Here is an 18,750-nt window from a genome sequence, read left to right on the forward strand (position 1 = left end):
GATTACTTTTTTCAGGGTTAATAAGCTCAACTGCTTGCAAAATAAGCAAAAAGCTTAAAAGCACTGAAAGTATTTATATTAGGTGTTTGTATTTCCATTTGTTCAGCCTCTCTTGGAGTCCATGAAATTGACAACCTCAAAATATGAACTCCTGCAGCTACCAACAGCAAAGGATTTAACCAAAACGAACAGAAATGGCTTCATTTAAGGAATGGCCAGCAGACACCCACCCATCCCGTAGAAATTAATCGTGTCTCCTCAGCGAGGAGCATCTGTTTCAGGAAAGTAGGACAAAGGCTGGAATGTAGCACAGCCTTTCACATCCAGCATTAACCAGATGACCCACAGTGACCTGGAACAGCATCATTCTGACTCTGCTGAACAAGCCAGCACCAGGTCTTCCATAACTCAGCTGCATTGGCATTAACACTTCAAAAAAAAAAAAAAAATAGTACATCTTTTTCATGTTGCTTCTATTTAGAGAGAGCAAAACCATACGTTTTGGGGGGATGTTTTCACATTTCACTTCCAGAACATTTCAGTTATTGCACTTAATTTGTCTTTAGTTTTTGGCAAGATTTTTGCCAGAAGCCAACTCATTCATGGACATCTAATTTATTAACTTTGAATGCAGTGCAAATCAAGTGATAAAATATATTATATATATATATATATATATATGTTTATAGAGTTAAACTTAGTCTAAATGTTTACATACAAATATAGCTGAAACTATAGGTAAAACATTAAATAAATGCAACCTCTATACCACGTATTTTTTCTTAAATAACAGAAAATGCAACCTGACTTTTTTCCAAACTTCTGAATATGAATTTCTACTAACCACAGTGGGTGTTGCATTTTTAAGTGGACTACATCTCACTCAAAATTCTGGATTTCAAGATGCATTTTTAGCAGTTTGCACCAAGACTAATGACTAGATCTAGTTTAATACAGCGCTAGGATGAGATGATACTAAAAATTCTCACTGAGAAGAATGGGACATGTATTAACAAAAAAGTTAAATTGTTGTGTTTGCAAAGAGAAGAGTAAGGAAAACCAGTGTACTGAAAATGAATTACACAAGGTTAATTAGCCCAGCCACATCCCCATGTTTCCAGCTCAAGGACTTTGGAGAGCTCCTCTTTCAGCCCCTTAACCCTGCTATAAGCTGGTATAATTGTAACTGCTCAAAAGATGCTCTTTATATAGAATAAGGCAGGCTCAACTCAAGGGGTTGGTGCAGAAGGGTGAGCTCAACTCTACTTGATACTTCATCTGTCATGGTATTTTGTGATGAGAAAGCCCCAAAAATAAAGATGTTGAAAGACACTTGCCAGCAACAAGACAAAAGATTTAATGAACCAATAGTGAAAAATATAGCCAACACTTTAGGTGGCTGAAAGCCTTACTTATTCCATCACTTTTCTGAACAAATTTTAGTACCTCCACAATCTCAGAAGACTATTTGGTAGGGTGGGGGAAGAGTTTTTGCTTTGCTGAGGTCATCAGGCAACTTAAAAGCGCATACAAGTGCAGACTGCAGAACAGTGGTACTTACTTAACAAATCCATTCTGGGATGCAGCTGCTGACAAATAGGCATAGATAAAATGGTCCTGTTATATGCATGAGGTTTCTACGTGGCAATTACTTAAAATTTACAGCTTATGCACTCAGCAAGTTGAGAAAAATGCCAACACACTTGTGGGACTGAATGACTTTTCACATGCTGTGACTGCACCTTTGAATTTTCACAGAGCAGACACATGGGCATATCTACAATTCCAACTGCAAAAAATCATAGAAAACACATAGATTACAGTAAAAAAAATCACCTTGATATTATCTGAGAACTGATACCTATTACTTATGTGTTACACAATGAAAATGAACAGAATCCCAAATAATTGAGTCCTACAGAGATGAAAAACACCATCATCTTCGCTTCAGCTTAAACAACTTGTTTCATGGTAGAAGAGCTGGACTTCAGAATTTTATTTGTATTTTTAAGTGTTGCTGGAGAAGTTTCGTGCACACTTCAAATTCTTCAGGGAAGTGGGGAGACAGAAGGGTGGTGGGCAAAAACGAAATCCCTAAAAAATTCTTTTCTGGGTACTTGGAATATTTGCATAGAGTCAGATGCATAACTGAATTAGGTTCATCAAATGTCATGCAATAATTGCCCTGCCTTCATTATCACTTATTTTCAGTATGGATATAAACTCAAGTACACAAACAATTCTTGGCCTATCTCATAATTTCCATTTAATTCTGCTATGTTTGCAATGTGATGCACAGATAAAGGTTTTCAAGATGACTTAACCATCACAAATACTATGAAACAACTCTGAAAAAAAAATTGTATCACTATCATGAGCCTGAGTGGCCTTAGAACTCAATTTAGCTAGTGTTAACTTAAAAAAGTTAAATTCTAAGGTTCTGAGATCACACTATCAAGGGATAAAGAGGAGTAAGCACTGTTTACTCTAAACACTAACTATTTCCTTTAAATTCCATAGTTGGAAGAAAGACTTGAGGTTAAATTCCCTCTGTTTACACATCTGTTTAGTTTTCAGCTGAGCTCTGAAGTGTGAGTTGTCTTGAGGTGTGCTGAAGAAACAAACCCGAGTCACACCCTACACTGAAGTCATACTAGAGAGCCTTGTTTTGACTATATTTGAAATAAAACAGTTACTCTGTGGCAACTGAAACACGGTGAAAACAAAGAGGAAGTACTTGTAAATACCAAGAGAAAATATCTAAGAACTCAAAAGTGATGCAAAAGCAGCAAAATCTGAGATATTGTTATCAAAAAACGAGGTAGCTCTCTATTGTCTCCTTCTTACAACCTTTCCATAGATACCATGGAAGTTAAGTTGTGTGCAGTTGTCTTTTTTACTAAATCAGATATTAATGTTTAGTATTACCCCATTATCCTTACTCAAATCCAAACAAAAGGAAAAAACACAACAAACACCAAAATAAAAAAAGCCAAACCCACACTACTAACAGGTGACAATGGGTTCCTCATGCTTTTGGCCCAAAACACACAGCAATTTCATGTTTATTCAGAATTATGACTCAGCTGATATAACAAATTTAAAATATCAGGACTTATTGCAACTGACAAAAGAACAAAACAACAAAAAAGTAAAAGCTCAGACGATGGAGAAAGAATAGATAGAGTCACAGATGAAAAGAGAAGAAAATCTGAAAGTGGAACACAAAACCTAAATCAAAGAATGTTGGAAAAAAATAATATAATTTCCTCACAAATAGAAATGCAAAGTATTTTATGGCTCCTTTACATTGTGGCATTTTCCTGGATTAGAAAGTAACCTTATATACAGTGTCATCTTGCACCTCATGTATAAATTATTCATTGCAATGTAAGCCAAGGGAAAAAACCTACTGTGCCAATCTAAATAATTTCAAACAGAAGTTACCTAAAACTCAGTACCTCATTCAGATCTCTCCTCATACTGGTAACACTCACTAGGGGGGGAAAACAAAAAAAGAATTTAATATTATTTTAATGTACTAAGAAAGCAAATCTGAGCTTTAGTGATCACAGAACCAGAGAATGGCCTGGGTTGGAAGGGACTTGATAGATCACCTATTTCCAACCTCCCTGCCATGGGCAGGGACATATTTGATGTTTTTGGAATCCTTGTGCTTCCCAGAACCTAAGCAGAACAAAAGAAATAAAGATGGTTTTTATCATATTTCCTCTATTTTGAAAAAATAATATTAGCCCCCTCTCTCTTCCTCACATCTAAGGATCAAGCAGCATCCATTTTCTAAAAGTTATTTTGGAGTGCTGCAGAATGTTGTAGAAATCACAGGACATTTTCAGAGCACCTGGCTTAAATCAGATTATTAAATAGCACCTGTAACTTAGAAAAAATCAATGAAATAACAGCAGTTCTAGTTCTAACACCTCACTCTTTCATAAATTCATTCTTAGCTTGCTTTGAAAAGCATGGGCTGGGATAGAAAGACTTATAAGTGGTGCATTTATTTATTGTCAGCCCACTTCCAACACAGTACATAAATAATAAATTTTAGTGGTTTTGAATCACAACACTTGAAAATTACTAACTACTTATAATAAATTCTCCCTCTTTCCAGTCAAATACTTCTTTAAGAGAACACTTGGACATAGAAGGACTTGGTTCAGGGGTCCAACCCTTCCTGAGAAAAAAGAGGGAAATGCTGTAAAAATTAAGTACTTGCAATAATTTTAAGTACGTGCTGATCTCCCACACTATGGGCTGTGGGAGAAAGTGCAAACTTCTGAAGGTAGCTGGTTTGATAATTTTAAATTTATAATAGACATTCAGAAATCTTCTGCACACTTGTACCCAATTACAGTTAGGAACACTAAATCTATTAACACATCCCTTTTAAAAGCAAATAGTCTGTTAACCCACGCGAATTGAACCACTGTCTCTGAGATGCCATTCTGCACTAAGCAAGCACTAAGCACTGAAGTAACTCTGGCAGTGAGTTTTTATTAGTAGCTTTTAATGGTAAAAACTAAAACCAAAAACACTGGACAAAGTCCATTACCACAAAGAGGATGATAAAATGTGACTCCTGCTTCAGAGCTAAGAATATTTGCTTGTCAGGAATAAAAACAGATTTTAAATTTTTGTGAATTGGAGTTGTTTTGGGTTTCTTTCCTGTTTTTCAAAACATCTTCCATTGCTTTTCAAACCATGGAATAGCTACTTTGGTGATGCTAAAATCTCACAAAAATCAACATAAAATGAATTATTGCTTTTAACATTGGTAGACACAAATTTGCAATTGTATGGGTACTATTTAGATATTTGACTAAATCCCTAATTTGAGTCAAGTAAAAGCATTTTTTGATGGTTCATTATTAAGCATAAAGTCCAAACCCAACTTTCTGTTTCAGATTCCATTCTGTATTGCAGCACTTCAGAAGCAATAGGGGAAACAAATTCCATGAAAAAGTGTTTTCACACTCCTCCATTAACAGCTGCAGCTTATTTTTTGAGTAAGTAATTACATACTTAGAGCAAACACATTTATAACTCTGACCTAGGCAGAGCACATTTTCATTTCTTTTTCAGTGCAGAAGTACATTTTCCCCTTGTTTCTTTATCTTCCATCTGTTCTTTCAACGTTTTAGTTGAAGCAGTGGTCAATGAGAGGCACTCTACAGAAGTGCTACATACTGGAGCTGGAGTCTAATTAGACATTTATTATTCTGCTGCAACACTGAACACTAATAAAACAAATCTATCTCGTTCCTAGGCAGTTCATTATAATCTAGCTGCAGCATTTCCTATTGCAGCATTAATGGCATTGAGACAAGACAGTGATTAAAAATTTATATTTTTTGTAAATGGAATAAAACTTAATAAATTGGTTTTCTCGTTTAATTAATTGTGGTTTATATAGTGCTACTACAGAATTACAACAAATTTCTTCCAGCAATTATTGATGATCTCATTGTGCTGTTAGCAAATTAGTCCCAAAGTGTTTAAGAAACCAACAGTGGAAAAGGATTAAAAAGGTTCACACAACTAAACAAGTTAAACTGATTAGAACAAATAAACCTAAATATTACACCAAGTATAGAGTCTAAAAAGTTATTTGAATTAGCTCCAAAGTCATTCAAACTGAAAATAAAAGGAAGTATATCACCATGCTGAATGAAACTACACCATTTGTTCAATGCAAAAGTTCTTTTCCATAAAACAAATTGTTCACTGAGAAATTATTAGCTGTTAAAGTAGCATTCTCAATGAAATCTGAAAAAATAACTTCTTCTAACATTTAAGACAGCTAAATTCATGAAAAGTAGTAGCCTGGTGTTCTCAGTCCATACTTAAGAATTCAGCTAAGCAACAAAGATGAAAGAACAGCACCACCTAGTTCTCTATTTAAAAGTTTTCAAATATCATCATCCATTGATTTATTTTTGTAATCTGAATTCACATATGCGTGTGTATTCTGCAATAAAATCTGTCACACTGCCACAGGAAACAATACTAACAAGTTTGTCAGGAGTTATTAAAGCATCTGATGTAGATGCCTTACAAGGGTGTGCTGTGAAAAAAAAAAAAAAATAAAATCAAAACCAACTTGCACACGCAAGGATGGCAGAGATTTGCAATAACACAAATCTTGCTCTGAAGCACCACAAACACTGGATGGATTGCTCAGCTTTTCTTAATTCTCCTCTGGGGACTATTCCCTAATTTGGCCAAAACACTGTATTTGTATTGATTCCCCTATACAACAGCCTGACACTTGATAGTGTTCCACATGTTCCAGACACAAAAAATATATTCACAATACAGACAGCCCCAATAATATGTTTAAAAACACAGTAATGTGTTTAAAAAATTTTTTGCCAGCTGCTTCACAGTTACTTTTCTATTCTGCAAGCAACAGAAGCCTTTCAGAAATGGGGTAGATATTTCAGGTGTTAGCTGAACTGAGAGTTTTCATGTGAAAAATTCCCCTTTTAGAGAATGAGATTGAGACAATCCAGAGGTTTGCCAGGAGGCAAGAGCAGCACCTAAGAAACTGCCTACTCCTTCTGTTCAAACATCTTACCCAAGTTGTAGCAGCGTGGCTGCCCATGTTTAAATTTGATAAGCATGTTGCTACACATGCAGAGCAGTAATTCCATTTTTTAGACATGCTGGATTTCCTAAGATCTCACTCAGATCACAAGGACACAACAGCAGTGGAAGTATATTTCTGAAGACATCTTCTGTTTTGACATTGACATTCATAAGTCAACTCCAATTTCTCATATCAATATACATTTCATTGAATCTTCTCTGTAAGCCTCTTAATTCAAACAGAGCACAAGTGGCATTGATACTTGGAGTATTCTGGGTCCTACTGCATTCTACAGTGAAATGGCTTGTCCTGTAACATTAGAGAGAAAATGGGAGTTAACTGCACATACCAAGTGCTTCAGCTGCATTTGAATGAGATGCTCAAATCAAGCAATTGATTTCTCTTAACTCAGAATGAGGAAAATTAAATGGGGCTACGCTGAAATGCTCTCATGCAGTACATTTGTACCAATCCGCAGAAATCCATCGCAATTCCTGGTTTTCCTGTGGTGACTTCTGAAGTATTTTCAGCTCTCATATTTACCCTGTCCTACTTATGCCTGTAGGAAGTCCTCCACGTTTTGCTGACATTAAAAAAAATCAGGTGAATGGACAAAAGAGACTGGAGCTTTGTGACCATCCCTATAAAAAGCATTTGAAACCAATGTCCCTGGCAGGAGGCAGGCTCCAGTGCCAGGGACTGACTCCAACTGGCTCTCCTCCTCACCTCTGTCAGCACACATTTGAGGAAGGCAGAGAAGTAGTGGGCAGAAAACACCAATAATTAAAAATAAAACAAAACCAAACCGAACTCTAGCAAAAAAAAAAAAAAAAAAAAAAAAAAAAAGAGAGAAAAATAATTCTAATCCTGCTGTCACATCCATCTCAGGCAATTTATCCTCAAAGTAGGAAGGTTGTCCTCTCACAGCTTCACAGCTTCTGCAGCATGCACTTCCCCTAAAATCTTGACTTGTTTCATTCCATTTCCTGCAGAGGGGAAGAGGTGGAAATTCACAGCAGGAGAACAGTGAAAAGTCCCAGTGAGTGCATCCTGCAAACCTGCAGTCATACAGGGATTGTTCCAGCCTGATCTTCACAGAGGTCTTGGCCCTGCACAGCAAAGGCTTCTGTGTTAAGTCCAGAGAGGGATGTTTTATTCCTAGAGAAATGGGCTGTCCACATGTCCTGTCCTCCATCCATCCATCTATCCATCCATCCATCCATCCATCCATCCATCCATCCATCCATCCATCCATCCAGGTATCATCCATGAAGAACACGCAGGCTCTGTCCTGGCACAGCTCACTCCTTGCAGAATTGACACATCAATGTAAACAGATTAGACAGGATCCAAATTTGAGGCCTTTATCCTCACAATCTTAGGAAAGCAAATCCCTCATGCATACAGAGCAGAGCTACTGCTGTTTCCCCACCATAAGCAGCAAGCAGAAGGAAAATAAAGATTTATTTTTGTTTTATTTTGTTTTTTTGTTTTTTTTTTTACTGGCAGTCATCCTGCACAGACAATGCCTAGAGGGAGATTAATCTGCATTTATCTGTGACCAGCTACTCACATATTTTGAAATTTATTTCTGAAGATATTTAAATTCTATAAAAAAGTTCAACCAATTAGAAGGAAAAAAAAAAAAAAAACAAAAAACTATTATATTAATTCTAAACAAAAACTTTTCATTTGTTTACTTGAAATGATAAAGACTACTAGATTTTGTTTTCCTGTTGGGGTTTCTGGTATATTTCAGTTTGCAAGAGACATAGTCTAAGGAACACTAAGTGCATCTGCACTTGCAAATCCTGTGCAAATCCTGATATCACAGTAAATGAAGAATATCCTTCATAGCACATGTTCAACTGCCTTCTTTATCCAGATTTCCTGTTTTTCCATTTTGCATCATATCAGGAAGAAATTGTTCTTTTGCAGAACAGAAGTATCACTTCTAACAGACAAAAGCAGATTTGTACAAAATCTGGCATAACTCTTTCTCAAAATCCAAAGACAGCTTGGGAAATTCAACAATCTCATTGTTTTCAAGAACTCTCCTCCTCCCCCTGTCCCCAGATATTGCTTCCACAAAACATATAAAAGTCTAGTCACTTAAACCAATGTTATATTCCAAACTATTTGAAACTACATTAATCTTATGTGCTAAGTATGTGAAAATCCCATAAATAGGTCGACAAGCCAGTAAGGTTTTTTTATCTTTCATAAATAAAAACAAATGGCCCATATATTTCTATTGATTATATGCTTTCCCAGTGGCTCCCAAATTCACCATTCAGAATGCAGCAAAGCAGTAATGATTTATAATTTGCAAAACAAAGATGGCTTAGGAAGCTGAAAATATTTAAATTTTTTTCTGGTCCAATTCTAAAACTCAGACTTATTTTGTGGGGAAAGTACTGAAATTACGTGAGCTTTGGACTATTATTTAAGGAGTTAATGAGTTTTATTCACTCTAAGAACCAATTTTGCATTTTACACACCAAAAAGAAGTATTAACCAAAAGTTGGTAAACCACAAACCTTACATTTACTGAGGAGAGATATGCCACATACTTGTCAAAAAAATCCATATAATAAGAAGAATGGCAAATAGTTCTGCAGAAGATGGGCAAATACTCATTTTAACGCATACTTAAATTACTTATACCTGTGTTTGAAACCACACCATCTTGACTGTGTTAATACAAGCAGCAGTCAAGATTTGCCCTAAGACATGTCAGGCTGAGCACTCCAGCCTTTAGAGAAAACACAGTCTTTAAAGCTAATTCACTGCTAATTTTATACTAAAACATGAGAGACACTCTTTTGCTATACAATGTCCTGTCAATTATCTGACTTGATATTTAAGTTCTGAAAAGCTTCTCAGTGTTAGGTGATGCCACTTTTGCTACAATTGGTTTTAAATTAAAATTGAAGGGATTTCCTTTTGACTGCACACATGTAATTTGTCATTGACCACAACCACCACTGAACAAGATGGCACTTCTATATTCCTCCATATCAACCCAAATCTCACCTATTTTTCATAGTGTTACAAAGCTACACTATACAAGATTGAAAACATCAGTAACACTATTATAAACCTGCAATGGAAAAGTTAAATAACTGTGAAGTTAAGAGAAACCTGCAATGCCAAGAAGATGCTTCACATGTCATTTAAGAAGTGGCGTGTTAGTTTAAGGTTTCCTCCAAAGACAAGAAGTTCTTTGATTCATTCTCACTACTATTATTCTTAGTCGCTAACAAAAGAATTCATATAAATAGAATATTTCAACATATTATACCATTTGATGACCTGTCACAGATTTGGGAAACTTTGTTAGTCTGATTAGCAATCAGTTTAGTAAGTAAAATTTATAGTCACTGCATTGATTCTCCAATTTGCAAATGGCTGCACTTCAATGTTTCTGTGTATTTGAAGACATGAAAAATCTCAATCAGTTATAGAAATTCAAGAGTGAAAATAAGTGTTTTCATTTATCAAATTAAGTCTCACTTTCTCTGTATAAATTGTGAAAATCAATGGAGAATTATTCACTATTCTCGAGTGTACCACAATAAAGCACCAACCAGCATGTCAAGATTTTAAGTTCACATATAAAAATATATTAACACTCAGGGAAGGAAAAAAAAAAACCTTTAAAAAGGATAAATATGAAATGAACTTGATGCTAGAACATACTTTTTACAATCTTTTAATTAAAATAAATTTGATTGCTTCTGCTTCAACTAGTACAGCTTTTTCCCTGGTTAGGGACTAACCAGAACTGCCTCCCTGCCTCGCAGCATAGCAGGAGTAAAAGCAGGTCAAGTTACACTGTTAATCCAGCAGATGTAGGTCAGTTTGGGATAAATATCTGAGCAGACAGAAAATACCACACTGCCCGTGCCTACTACAGCTGCTGCCGTGAAGTAATTTGGTCTTACTCTCTTCAGAGCTGTCAGTCAGTGGCAGTTCTTCAATCTCCAGTGCTGAACTTGGGGAAAAAAATGGGAGTTTTAGGATTCCAATGGGTCTGTACAGCTGCACTGCCTATGCAGCTTCTGCCAGAAGCAGCAGCAATAGTGCAGTGCATCATACATTGATGATAAAGGTGTAACTGTATCTCCAAAAGTGGTCACAGATATTTTTTGCATGTAGCAGCAGACTCTGGTTCCTTCACCTAAGGTTCAGTAATTGAATAACCATGATTAGAACCATTGTTTGATTAATCCTGTGGCATACAAGAGGTTTAAAACATCACCAGGATATTTTTACCTCTAACATAAATAACAATCTTTCCTGCACTATCCTTCCCAAAAAACTGTTTACACAAAGGTGATGATAGAGGGAATATCAAAGCTATTTAAACAACCTCCATACTGGATATGTGATGACACACACTGCTTTACAAAAAACCTAAACCTAGCCAAATCCATTCAAAAAACAGAAGAAAAACTGTAGAGTTGTTCAGGAAGGTACCTCCACATGAACAAAATTTATACAGCAAAATGTTCAGCTCTGAAAGAACTTTAGGTGTTTGAATTGAGGAACATACACTATAATTATTTTACTGAAACTAAAGAGCAGCTGTCTATGCACAGTTAATAATCTCTATCAGCTATTTAAGGAAAAAAAGATAAATCCAAATTGAGTATTAAAAAACAAAAAAAAAAGAAAGCACGAATTTATAGTAATGTAAAGCTATATTAAAACTGATTTGCTGCTACTTTAAATGCAAAAGTTACAAAAGCACTCACACTCTCCAAAAGACATTTGATTAAACTAGAAACCAGTAAACACAACTCAGTGTTGGGAGGAAATTGTCCTTCCCTCAAAAACCCTCAACTTGTCAAGACAGCAAAAGCATTCCTAAATAAGACTTACAAAGATCCCAACGTCTCTGTTTTGCAAATAAAAGGACAGCAAAGGATGCAAGTAAGATTTTTTTTTCTCACATTTACAGATTAAAGAGAAAGGAGATGGGAAAATAGGTAGAGAAACCACCTACATTGTTCACTAACCCCTCTGTAGCTGTTCTGAGTTCCACATGCTGGAAAGCATTAAAGGAGAGCACCAGAAGAACAGCTACAGAGCACCCAGTGTTCTGTCCCTGAAATAAATGTTCTCTCCTCCTTTCAACTCCCTTAGAATGCTATAATGATAGTGGCTTATGCATTGATATTTAAAGCACCCATCCTGAGCTTATTATGCATTAACATAAGAGAAACTGCAAACATTTGGGCTTTGTCTTTAATTTTCATTTATAAAATGAAGGGAAAAGATCCTGAAATAGGTTCAGAAGAAGAAAAAAAAAAAAAAACCACAAAAAAAACACAATATTAAGGACGCTTGCAAAGACACCCACAATCATTTTTGAAAATACTCAGTTCTTCCCAAAATGTTTCCATTATGTAGATGGATAATTGCTCAAGGGCAAATTCCTGAGAGAAATCATGATTTTACAATTTATTCCTTGCCACTGGAACGTGATATTTGCCTTTCTTCCTTTCAAACACACCTCAAAAACTCCTTGGGAAGAAGGGATATGCTCATTAAGATCATACTTAATATCAATGCAATCCCAGAGGAAGCACACACTAAACTGTGTCTAATAGTTTTACCATTCTGCATTTGTTTTGGGATCTGTATTTTAAAAAGCATGTCAGTGGCAATCTCTGTACACAAGACCCTGTATTATTTTGAGAGGCCCTAACTTTTGGGAGTTTCTGCCTGCTGTTCAACTCAATTAAAACAAAATTGAAGTAATCCTTCTTTCTCATGGAGAAGGCATTAAGAGGACAATGACCACATCTATTTCTACATTTTTAAGTGTTAGATGGAGAGGGAGTCGCTGTTCCAGTTCAGTCAACCACATTCTGGATGGTTATACTGCTCTTCTTTTTGGCAAGCACCTGATGTCCACGTCCATACCACACATGACTGCTGTTACCAGTTACTTAATCAACATTTGTAATGTACAGGAGAGAAAAGGAAGAAAAAAACCCCAAAACCACCTCAAAATCCAAGCTTCAATTTAAATAGCAATATTAAAAGAATAACTCCTATTAAGAGAATAATTCTTTGGTGGAAAGAATAAGGGTAATCTCATCCAACACATTTTGTCAATAGCAGGATCAGGCCAGAGGGATGAGAGAGCTAATTATGAGAACTAAGGCTTCTGTAATAATAAACTATAACTTAGACATTTGCAGTACATTATCATGGAATAGCAACTGACAAGTAAATTTAAAAGCAGAGGCAGATTCACTGTTCTACATTTCTGAAATATGATTTTTTTTTTTAAAAAAAAAGAAAAAACTAACAGGAAAGTAGAGGAGAAAAATGTATTTGCTTCAACAGAGGTGCTTCTGTTAATGAGCACTTCCATAGAGTTACATCTTTGGTGACAAACTTCAAAACTGTTTACTGCTCATTTCATGGTAGAAACTTGATAAACACTTAGAGTGCAAGAGTGATAAATATTTGAGTGAGTAATCCCTATTCATGTACTCCACAGGGAAGTCGTGGGCCATCATCAATGGGAATATGGATTGTTTAGTTACTTCATGTTTTAAACCTGAACTGCTATAAAATGACTAACAATAAAAAGCCACAAAGAAATCAAGCAAAATAATTCATAAAAGATGAACCAACCTGAGAACTAAGCAGCTAATAAGCCTACCAAGCCCTGGTTAGACTGATGGAAGTCATATAAAGACAGACACCATCAAGTAGAGTGAAAAATTTTATCTTTCAACTCGTGTCTAAAATATTCCACACAGAGACTGCACTAAAACTACTGTATTTATTATGCAATTTTGTATGCCCTCACAGCACCAACAGAATTAAAACTCCATGCATTTGACTTGCTGTACACTGTATTAGCATATGAACGCTTAGCTGTCAAGACAACCCCTGTGCAGGCAGCCTTGGGTTGCCAAGGCTTTGCCAACAGAAATCCAACTGAAAATTCAAAACAAACTCTAAACACACAAGATATCGAGTAATGTGTAACAACTTGATCTTAAATCAGCTCAGATGATCTCACAAGCAGTCATATCCATGTTTGTCCAGGTTTGTTTGCAGGTTTTTTATTCTGCTTGTAACAGATCCGGGCTAATGAAAAAGAGTCTCACCCGCCAGCAATTACCTGTCTCAGCTGATTTGTTGCATCAGTGGCCACAGTTTCTGACAAATTAAAGAGTCCCTACGTTGTTTTCATTAATAGACAGGTTGCAAGCCTTCGAAGAGTCTGAAGCAACCACACTGAGAAGATTTTCCCAGTGTTGGCAAAACCTTGGACGTGGATCGGGTGCTCCCACACATGGCACTGCCCAGAGCCGAGCGCATTAAGGCATTAGATGCCATTTGCATTATCACACAGCAGGGGGCTACAGCAGCTACAATTCCAGGATAATCCTAACCTGTATCTGTATCCTATGAATCCAGCAGAACTGTTTTTATTGTAGCAGTTTCTCACGTGGCGACTCTCAACAATAACGAGCTTACCCGTCAGGTTGCATAAAAGCAGCTCAGATGAAGCCCTTGAGTTATTCTAAAAACGTGCCTCCCCTACAACTGTTAAATTTTGTTTAACTACATTCACAAAGTCAAAAGACAATCAGAACAGAAAGGAAAAAAAAAAAAAGTAAGGTTTTCTGTAAACATAAATAACAGGTTAACCTCCTGGGACATGATTTACCCACTCCAGGCTCGTTACAGTGCTCAAGTTAAGAACAGCAGCAGCCAGAGATCCCCACTCTTTCACAGCAAACGCTGGAGAGGGCAGAGCAGGCAAATACCATCCCCAAACTCAGCTGACAAACCACTTCCCTGCTCCTCCACATGTTCTGACTCCCTCTCCCACCTCCTGGCTCCCCTGGCACAGCAAGCAGCTGACACTGCGCTCTTGCACTTCTTGTCTGCCTCCTCTCTGAAGGGACTGCTTGCTGCTAATGCTATTCCATGCACAAGCTGAGAACCATTATTCTATGTCCTCTTCCCTCAGCTGATGCTTCATCAATACTCAGGACAGATTCCTTGGGCAAATCACTCCACAGATCTTGCCAGAAAGGGAAACTTCCATACAGGACACACGTCAGCTTGACTCTTTGTCATCTTGTCTTTAATTAGCTTCAGTTCCACCACCAGAAACCAATAATTACAGTTCAGAAGTGTTTCAGATCCTCAGGACAAAGATGTTATTCCCATCAGAGCTGACAGAAAAACCTGCATGTCCCACAAACAGAAAATTTGAGGAATCTAACAAATCCATTGAGCCACTTGACTAGACAGTCTGGGGAAGTAAATCAAGCCAAAGGAAAAACTACTTTTAAATGCAGCTATTAAGCTATCAACAAGAAATGTGTCTAATGGTAACTGTGTCTGCTACTTCTGTCAAAATAAATGGCAGAAACTAACAAACAACATTTACGAAGTTGCACTTTAAGGTGGACTGAAGGAATTTGATATTCTGTTGCATACAGCTGCCACTGAGGACAGTCTTATGGAATGTATTTATTCATCTCCTCCATTCTCCTTTACCTCAGGAAACAAGGCTTGGAGAAATTACTTCCTCTCACTTCTGCCTGAGTGTTACAGGTTCTTTATATCCCCTTGAAAGAACACTCTGCTCAAGTGTGGTACACAGAGAGCCTAAGTATTTCTGACTGAAGTTTTAATCAGGAGCTGAAAAAATAATTTTGTGAGAAACCGAAGAGAGGGGAGGGAGATGTTTTACACACTCAGAGGGCAAGCTGGGTAATGTGTTAGGCATCACTTTCTCCCGTCTGCAAGGACAGGCCCAATCTGGTTATTTTCACACAGTCACAGTCAGATTTTTTGCACTACACCCCATTTCTTTGCAACACGTTTTTTACCTGATGCAGTTCACAGAGTTCCATCCTGCCTGGCACGCTCTCTAAACTGCAGTGAAAGACATCACTGTTTTTAATCACTGGTTTACTCTTAAAGCCGCGCCGCGCTGAATGCGGCTGATTGCATCTCAGCAAAGATCAAATCCTCCTCCTCCAGCAGCAGCCCCGATTTTATTGGTGACACAAAGTCAGTCCAGAGCCTTCCCACCCCCCAGCCCCGTTGCAGGGCAATGAATTGACAATTCAAAGGGAGATGTGAGAGGCACAGAGGAGCCAGCCCCCAGGTGCAGCGCGCCGCACATGCCCCCATAAATAATCCTGTATAGCACCAACACAGCGGCTCCTTGTGCCGTGACGTACCGGGCAACCCATCAACACCGGCAAAGAATGCAAATAATCCGCCCGACGGACGCGTCCTCCGCGGCTGCCCAGCGCTCTCCCTTCCCCTCCCATTGCTCCTCGGCCGGGAACTTCCCCGCGAGGTGGAGCGGGGGCACTCGGGGGGTCGGGACCATGGGGATGGATGGCAGCGGGGGAGGCTCCCAGATTCGGGAGCACGGGTGGTTCCTGTGCCCCCGCTCCGGGCTGCCAGCCGCGGCTCCCTCCGGAGAGCTCGCCCGACACATGACGCAGCCATGGGAAACGCGAAATATATTGAACTTGACGTGAAATGGCATGACGGAGGAGAGCGGGGGGAGAAATAAAAAAGAATAGAAAGAGGGGGAAAAAAAAAAACCCTACAAGGCCACTTAGTTTAATCGACTCTCCGCTTCTCCTTGCCACACCGAAACACCGAGGGAAGGGTTGGGAGATGCCCCGGAGGAGCGGGGTCCGCCGGCGAGTTGCACCGGGGTGGCTCCCCCGGTGGCTCCGTACCCTCCGGGCCCGGGGCCGCTCCCCGCTCGCCATCCCGGGAGCGAAGGGGAAACTCCCGGCGGCAGCGCGGCTCGGCGGCCGGCTCGGCTCCCTCCGGAGCGGGAGAGGGCTGGGGATGCTGGGGAGGCTCCCCGGCAGGCGGGCGGTCACCTCGCAGCGCGTCGCGGGGCTCCCCTGCGCGGCGGCCGCTCCATCGCGCTCGGCCGGATAACGGGAACGAGGGGGAGCGGCGGCGGGCGGGCGGCACGGAGAGGGAGGGGGATACACCCAGGGAGAGGGGGACACATCCAGGAAGAGGGGGACACATCCAGCCCGCAAACTAGCTGCAGGATGAGCCGCCTAGGAGCAGGATGGCGAAGGGATCCGCGCTCATCCGATTACCCTGCGCGCACATTCGATGCCTCGCACACAGACACGCACTCCCGGCGGCGGCGCAGCGAGGCGCGGGCACCCCCCCATCCCGCCGCCCCCCGCCGGGGGGGCACGGCTGGAGCCCGCACGTTTCCCCGGGATGCCGTGGCAGCGCACACGCCGCCGCTGCGGCCGCACTCGCACTTTCGGGGGGCACGTTCGCGGCGAGGAGGAGACGGCCATCGGGGGGGCGGCTGCGGGGGTCGGGATAGGTGGGGGAAGAAGCGCGGAGGGCGAAGGAGGGCGGGAAGAGGCTGGCGAGGGAAGAAGGGCAGGAAGGGTTAACAGCCGTGCGGCGCTCCAGCGCTGGATAGAGCTACCCGAGCGGGAGGCTGGGGGCGCACGGCCAGGGGGGCGAGGGAGGGAGCGGGTCAGGAGTGAGGATGGGGGGAAATCTGGGGTGCCCCGGGCCGCAGCGGTGCCCCCCCGGCGTCCCTCCCTCCCCACGCGTGGGGCAGGGGTGGGGAGGAGGCGGTACCTTGTACGAGGATCCCGCAGAGGCTGTAGAAGCGCAGGAGCGCGCCGGGCTTCAGCCGCATCCTGGGGGCTCCCCTCGGGCTGGGTGGGCGCCAGGCACGCAGATCCGCAGCCTCCCGCCGCTCCGCTCTCCGGGCGCTTCCTTCCCCCCGCAGGAGCCGCCGCCGCCGCCGCCTCCGCCGCAGTGTCTCCCTCGCTGTATCCAGTGGGGTGAGGAGGAGGAGGAGGAGGAGGAGGACCAGGGTCGCGGGGGTGGATTGGGGAGGGAGGAGGAGGAGGAGGAGGAAAGAGCGGCTCTCTCCGCTGGCTCCGGCGCTGCTGGGCAGGTTCAGGTTCCCACCGCGGAGCGGTGCCGGGTGCCCCCGCCGGCTCCCCTTGCCCCTGCCGGCGTGTCCGTCCGTCCGTGCTGCTCTCGGCTGGCCTGTGGCGAGCTGTCCCGTGCCGTGCCGCCGGGGCCGGCGGGGGGGATGCGCAGGGGCTCCGCTCCGCTCCAGCCGCTTCCCGGCGCGAGACACAAGGGCAACCTCCGCTCGCCCCGCCCCTTTCTGCGCTCGGGCCCGCCCCCGGGCCCGCCCTCCCGCCACACCCCGGCCCTCCCTGCGCCGCGGCCACGCCTCCGCGCTCCCTTCGGCTCCGCCTCCGCCGGCCGGGCCCCTCCCCTCAGGCCTGGCCCGGCCCCTCGGGCGGGCGCGTGACTGGCGCGCGGCGCTGCCCAATGGCAGCAGCTCGGGGCAGGCCCGGTAGCCAATGAGAAGCCGCGTTACAAAGCAAAGGGGCGGGCCCCGCCGCCGGGCCCGCCTCGCGCACCGCTGAGTGACAGCCCGCCCGGACCAATCGCGGGGAGCGGCGGCCGCGCGGCGGAGCCGCAGCCAATGGGCGGGGGCGAGAGCGGCGGGGGCGGAGCGGGAGCGGGCGCTGTCCAGGGCCGGTGCTGAAGCGGCGGCCGCGCCGGGCGGGACGCGGGCCCGGCCGAGCTCTGTGAGGGACGCGGGCCCGGGCCGGGCTCAGTAAGGGAGGCGGGCCCGGCCGGGCTCTGTGAGGGACGCGGCCGCTTCGGCCGGGGCTCTGTGGGGGACGCGGGCCCGGGCCGGGCTCAGTAAGGGACGCGGGGCCGGCCGGGGCTCTGTGAGGGACGCGGGCCCGCCCGGGGCTCTGTGGGGGACGTGGGCCCGGGCCGGGCTCAGTAAGGGACGCGGGCCCGGCCGGGCTCTGTGGGGGACGCGGCCCCGGGCCGGGCTCAGTAAGGGACGCGGGCCCGGCCGGCGCTCTGTGAGGGACGTGGGCCCGGCCGGGCTCTGTGAGGGACGTGGGCCCGGCCGGGCTCTGTGAGGGACGCGGGCCCGGCTGGGCTCTGCGAGGGACGCGGCCGCTTCGGCCGGCCCGTGCCTAAAGCGCCTTCGCCTCCCTCGGTTCTTCCTCCCCGAAAGCAGCGGATGGAAGAAGCGCCGGCTCGTGGCGACGAATCCCGTGCAGGTGCCCTGACCGCGGCGGCGATGA

At 42.9% G+C, this 18,750-nt stretch overlaps 1 protein-coding gene across 3 annotated transcripts in view; it reads right to left on the reverse strand.

Annotated features, from left to right (window-relative positions):
• CADM2 (cell adhesion molecule 2) overlaps positions 1-17,744 on the reverse strand; it is a 571,830-nt gene extending 554,086 nt beyond the window's left edge. For 2 of the 3 annotated variants that reach the window (XM_058019107.1, XM_058019105.1), the window contains exon 1: positions 17,255-17,744. In XM_058019107.1, coding sequence (XP_057875090.1) covers positions 17,255-17,315 — 61 coding nt within the window. In that variant the 5' untranslated portion in view covers positions 17,316-17,744. The remainder of the gene's footprint in view (positions 1-17,254) is intronic. The other variant, XM_058019106.1, reaches the window with a different exon arrangement.
• Between the last annotated feature and the right edge of the window lie 1,006 nt (positions 17,745-18,750).

The sequence above is a fragment of the Melospiza georgiana genome, chromosome 2 (genome assembly GCF_028018845.1).
Source record: "Melospiza georgiana isolate bMelGeo1 chromosome 2, bMelGeo1.pri, whole genome shotgun sequence".
In the NCBI taxonomy this organism is placed as follows: domain Eukaryota; kingdom Metazoa; phylum Chordata; class Aves; order Passeriformes; family Passerellidae; genus Melospiza; species Melospiza georgiana.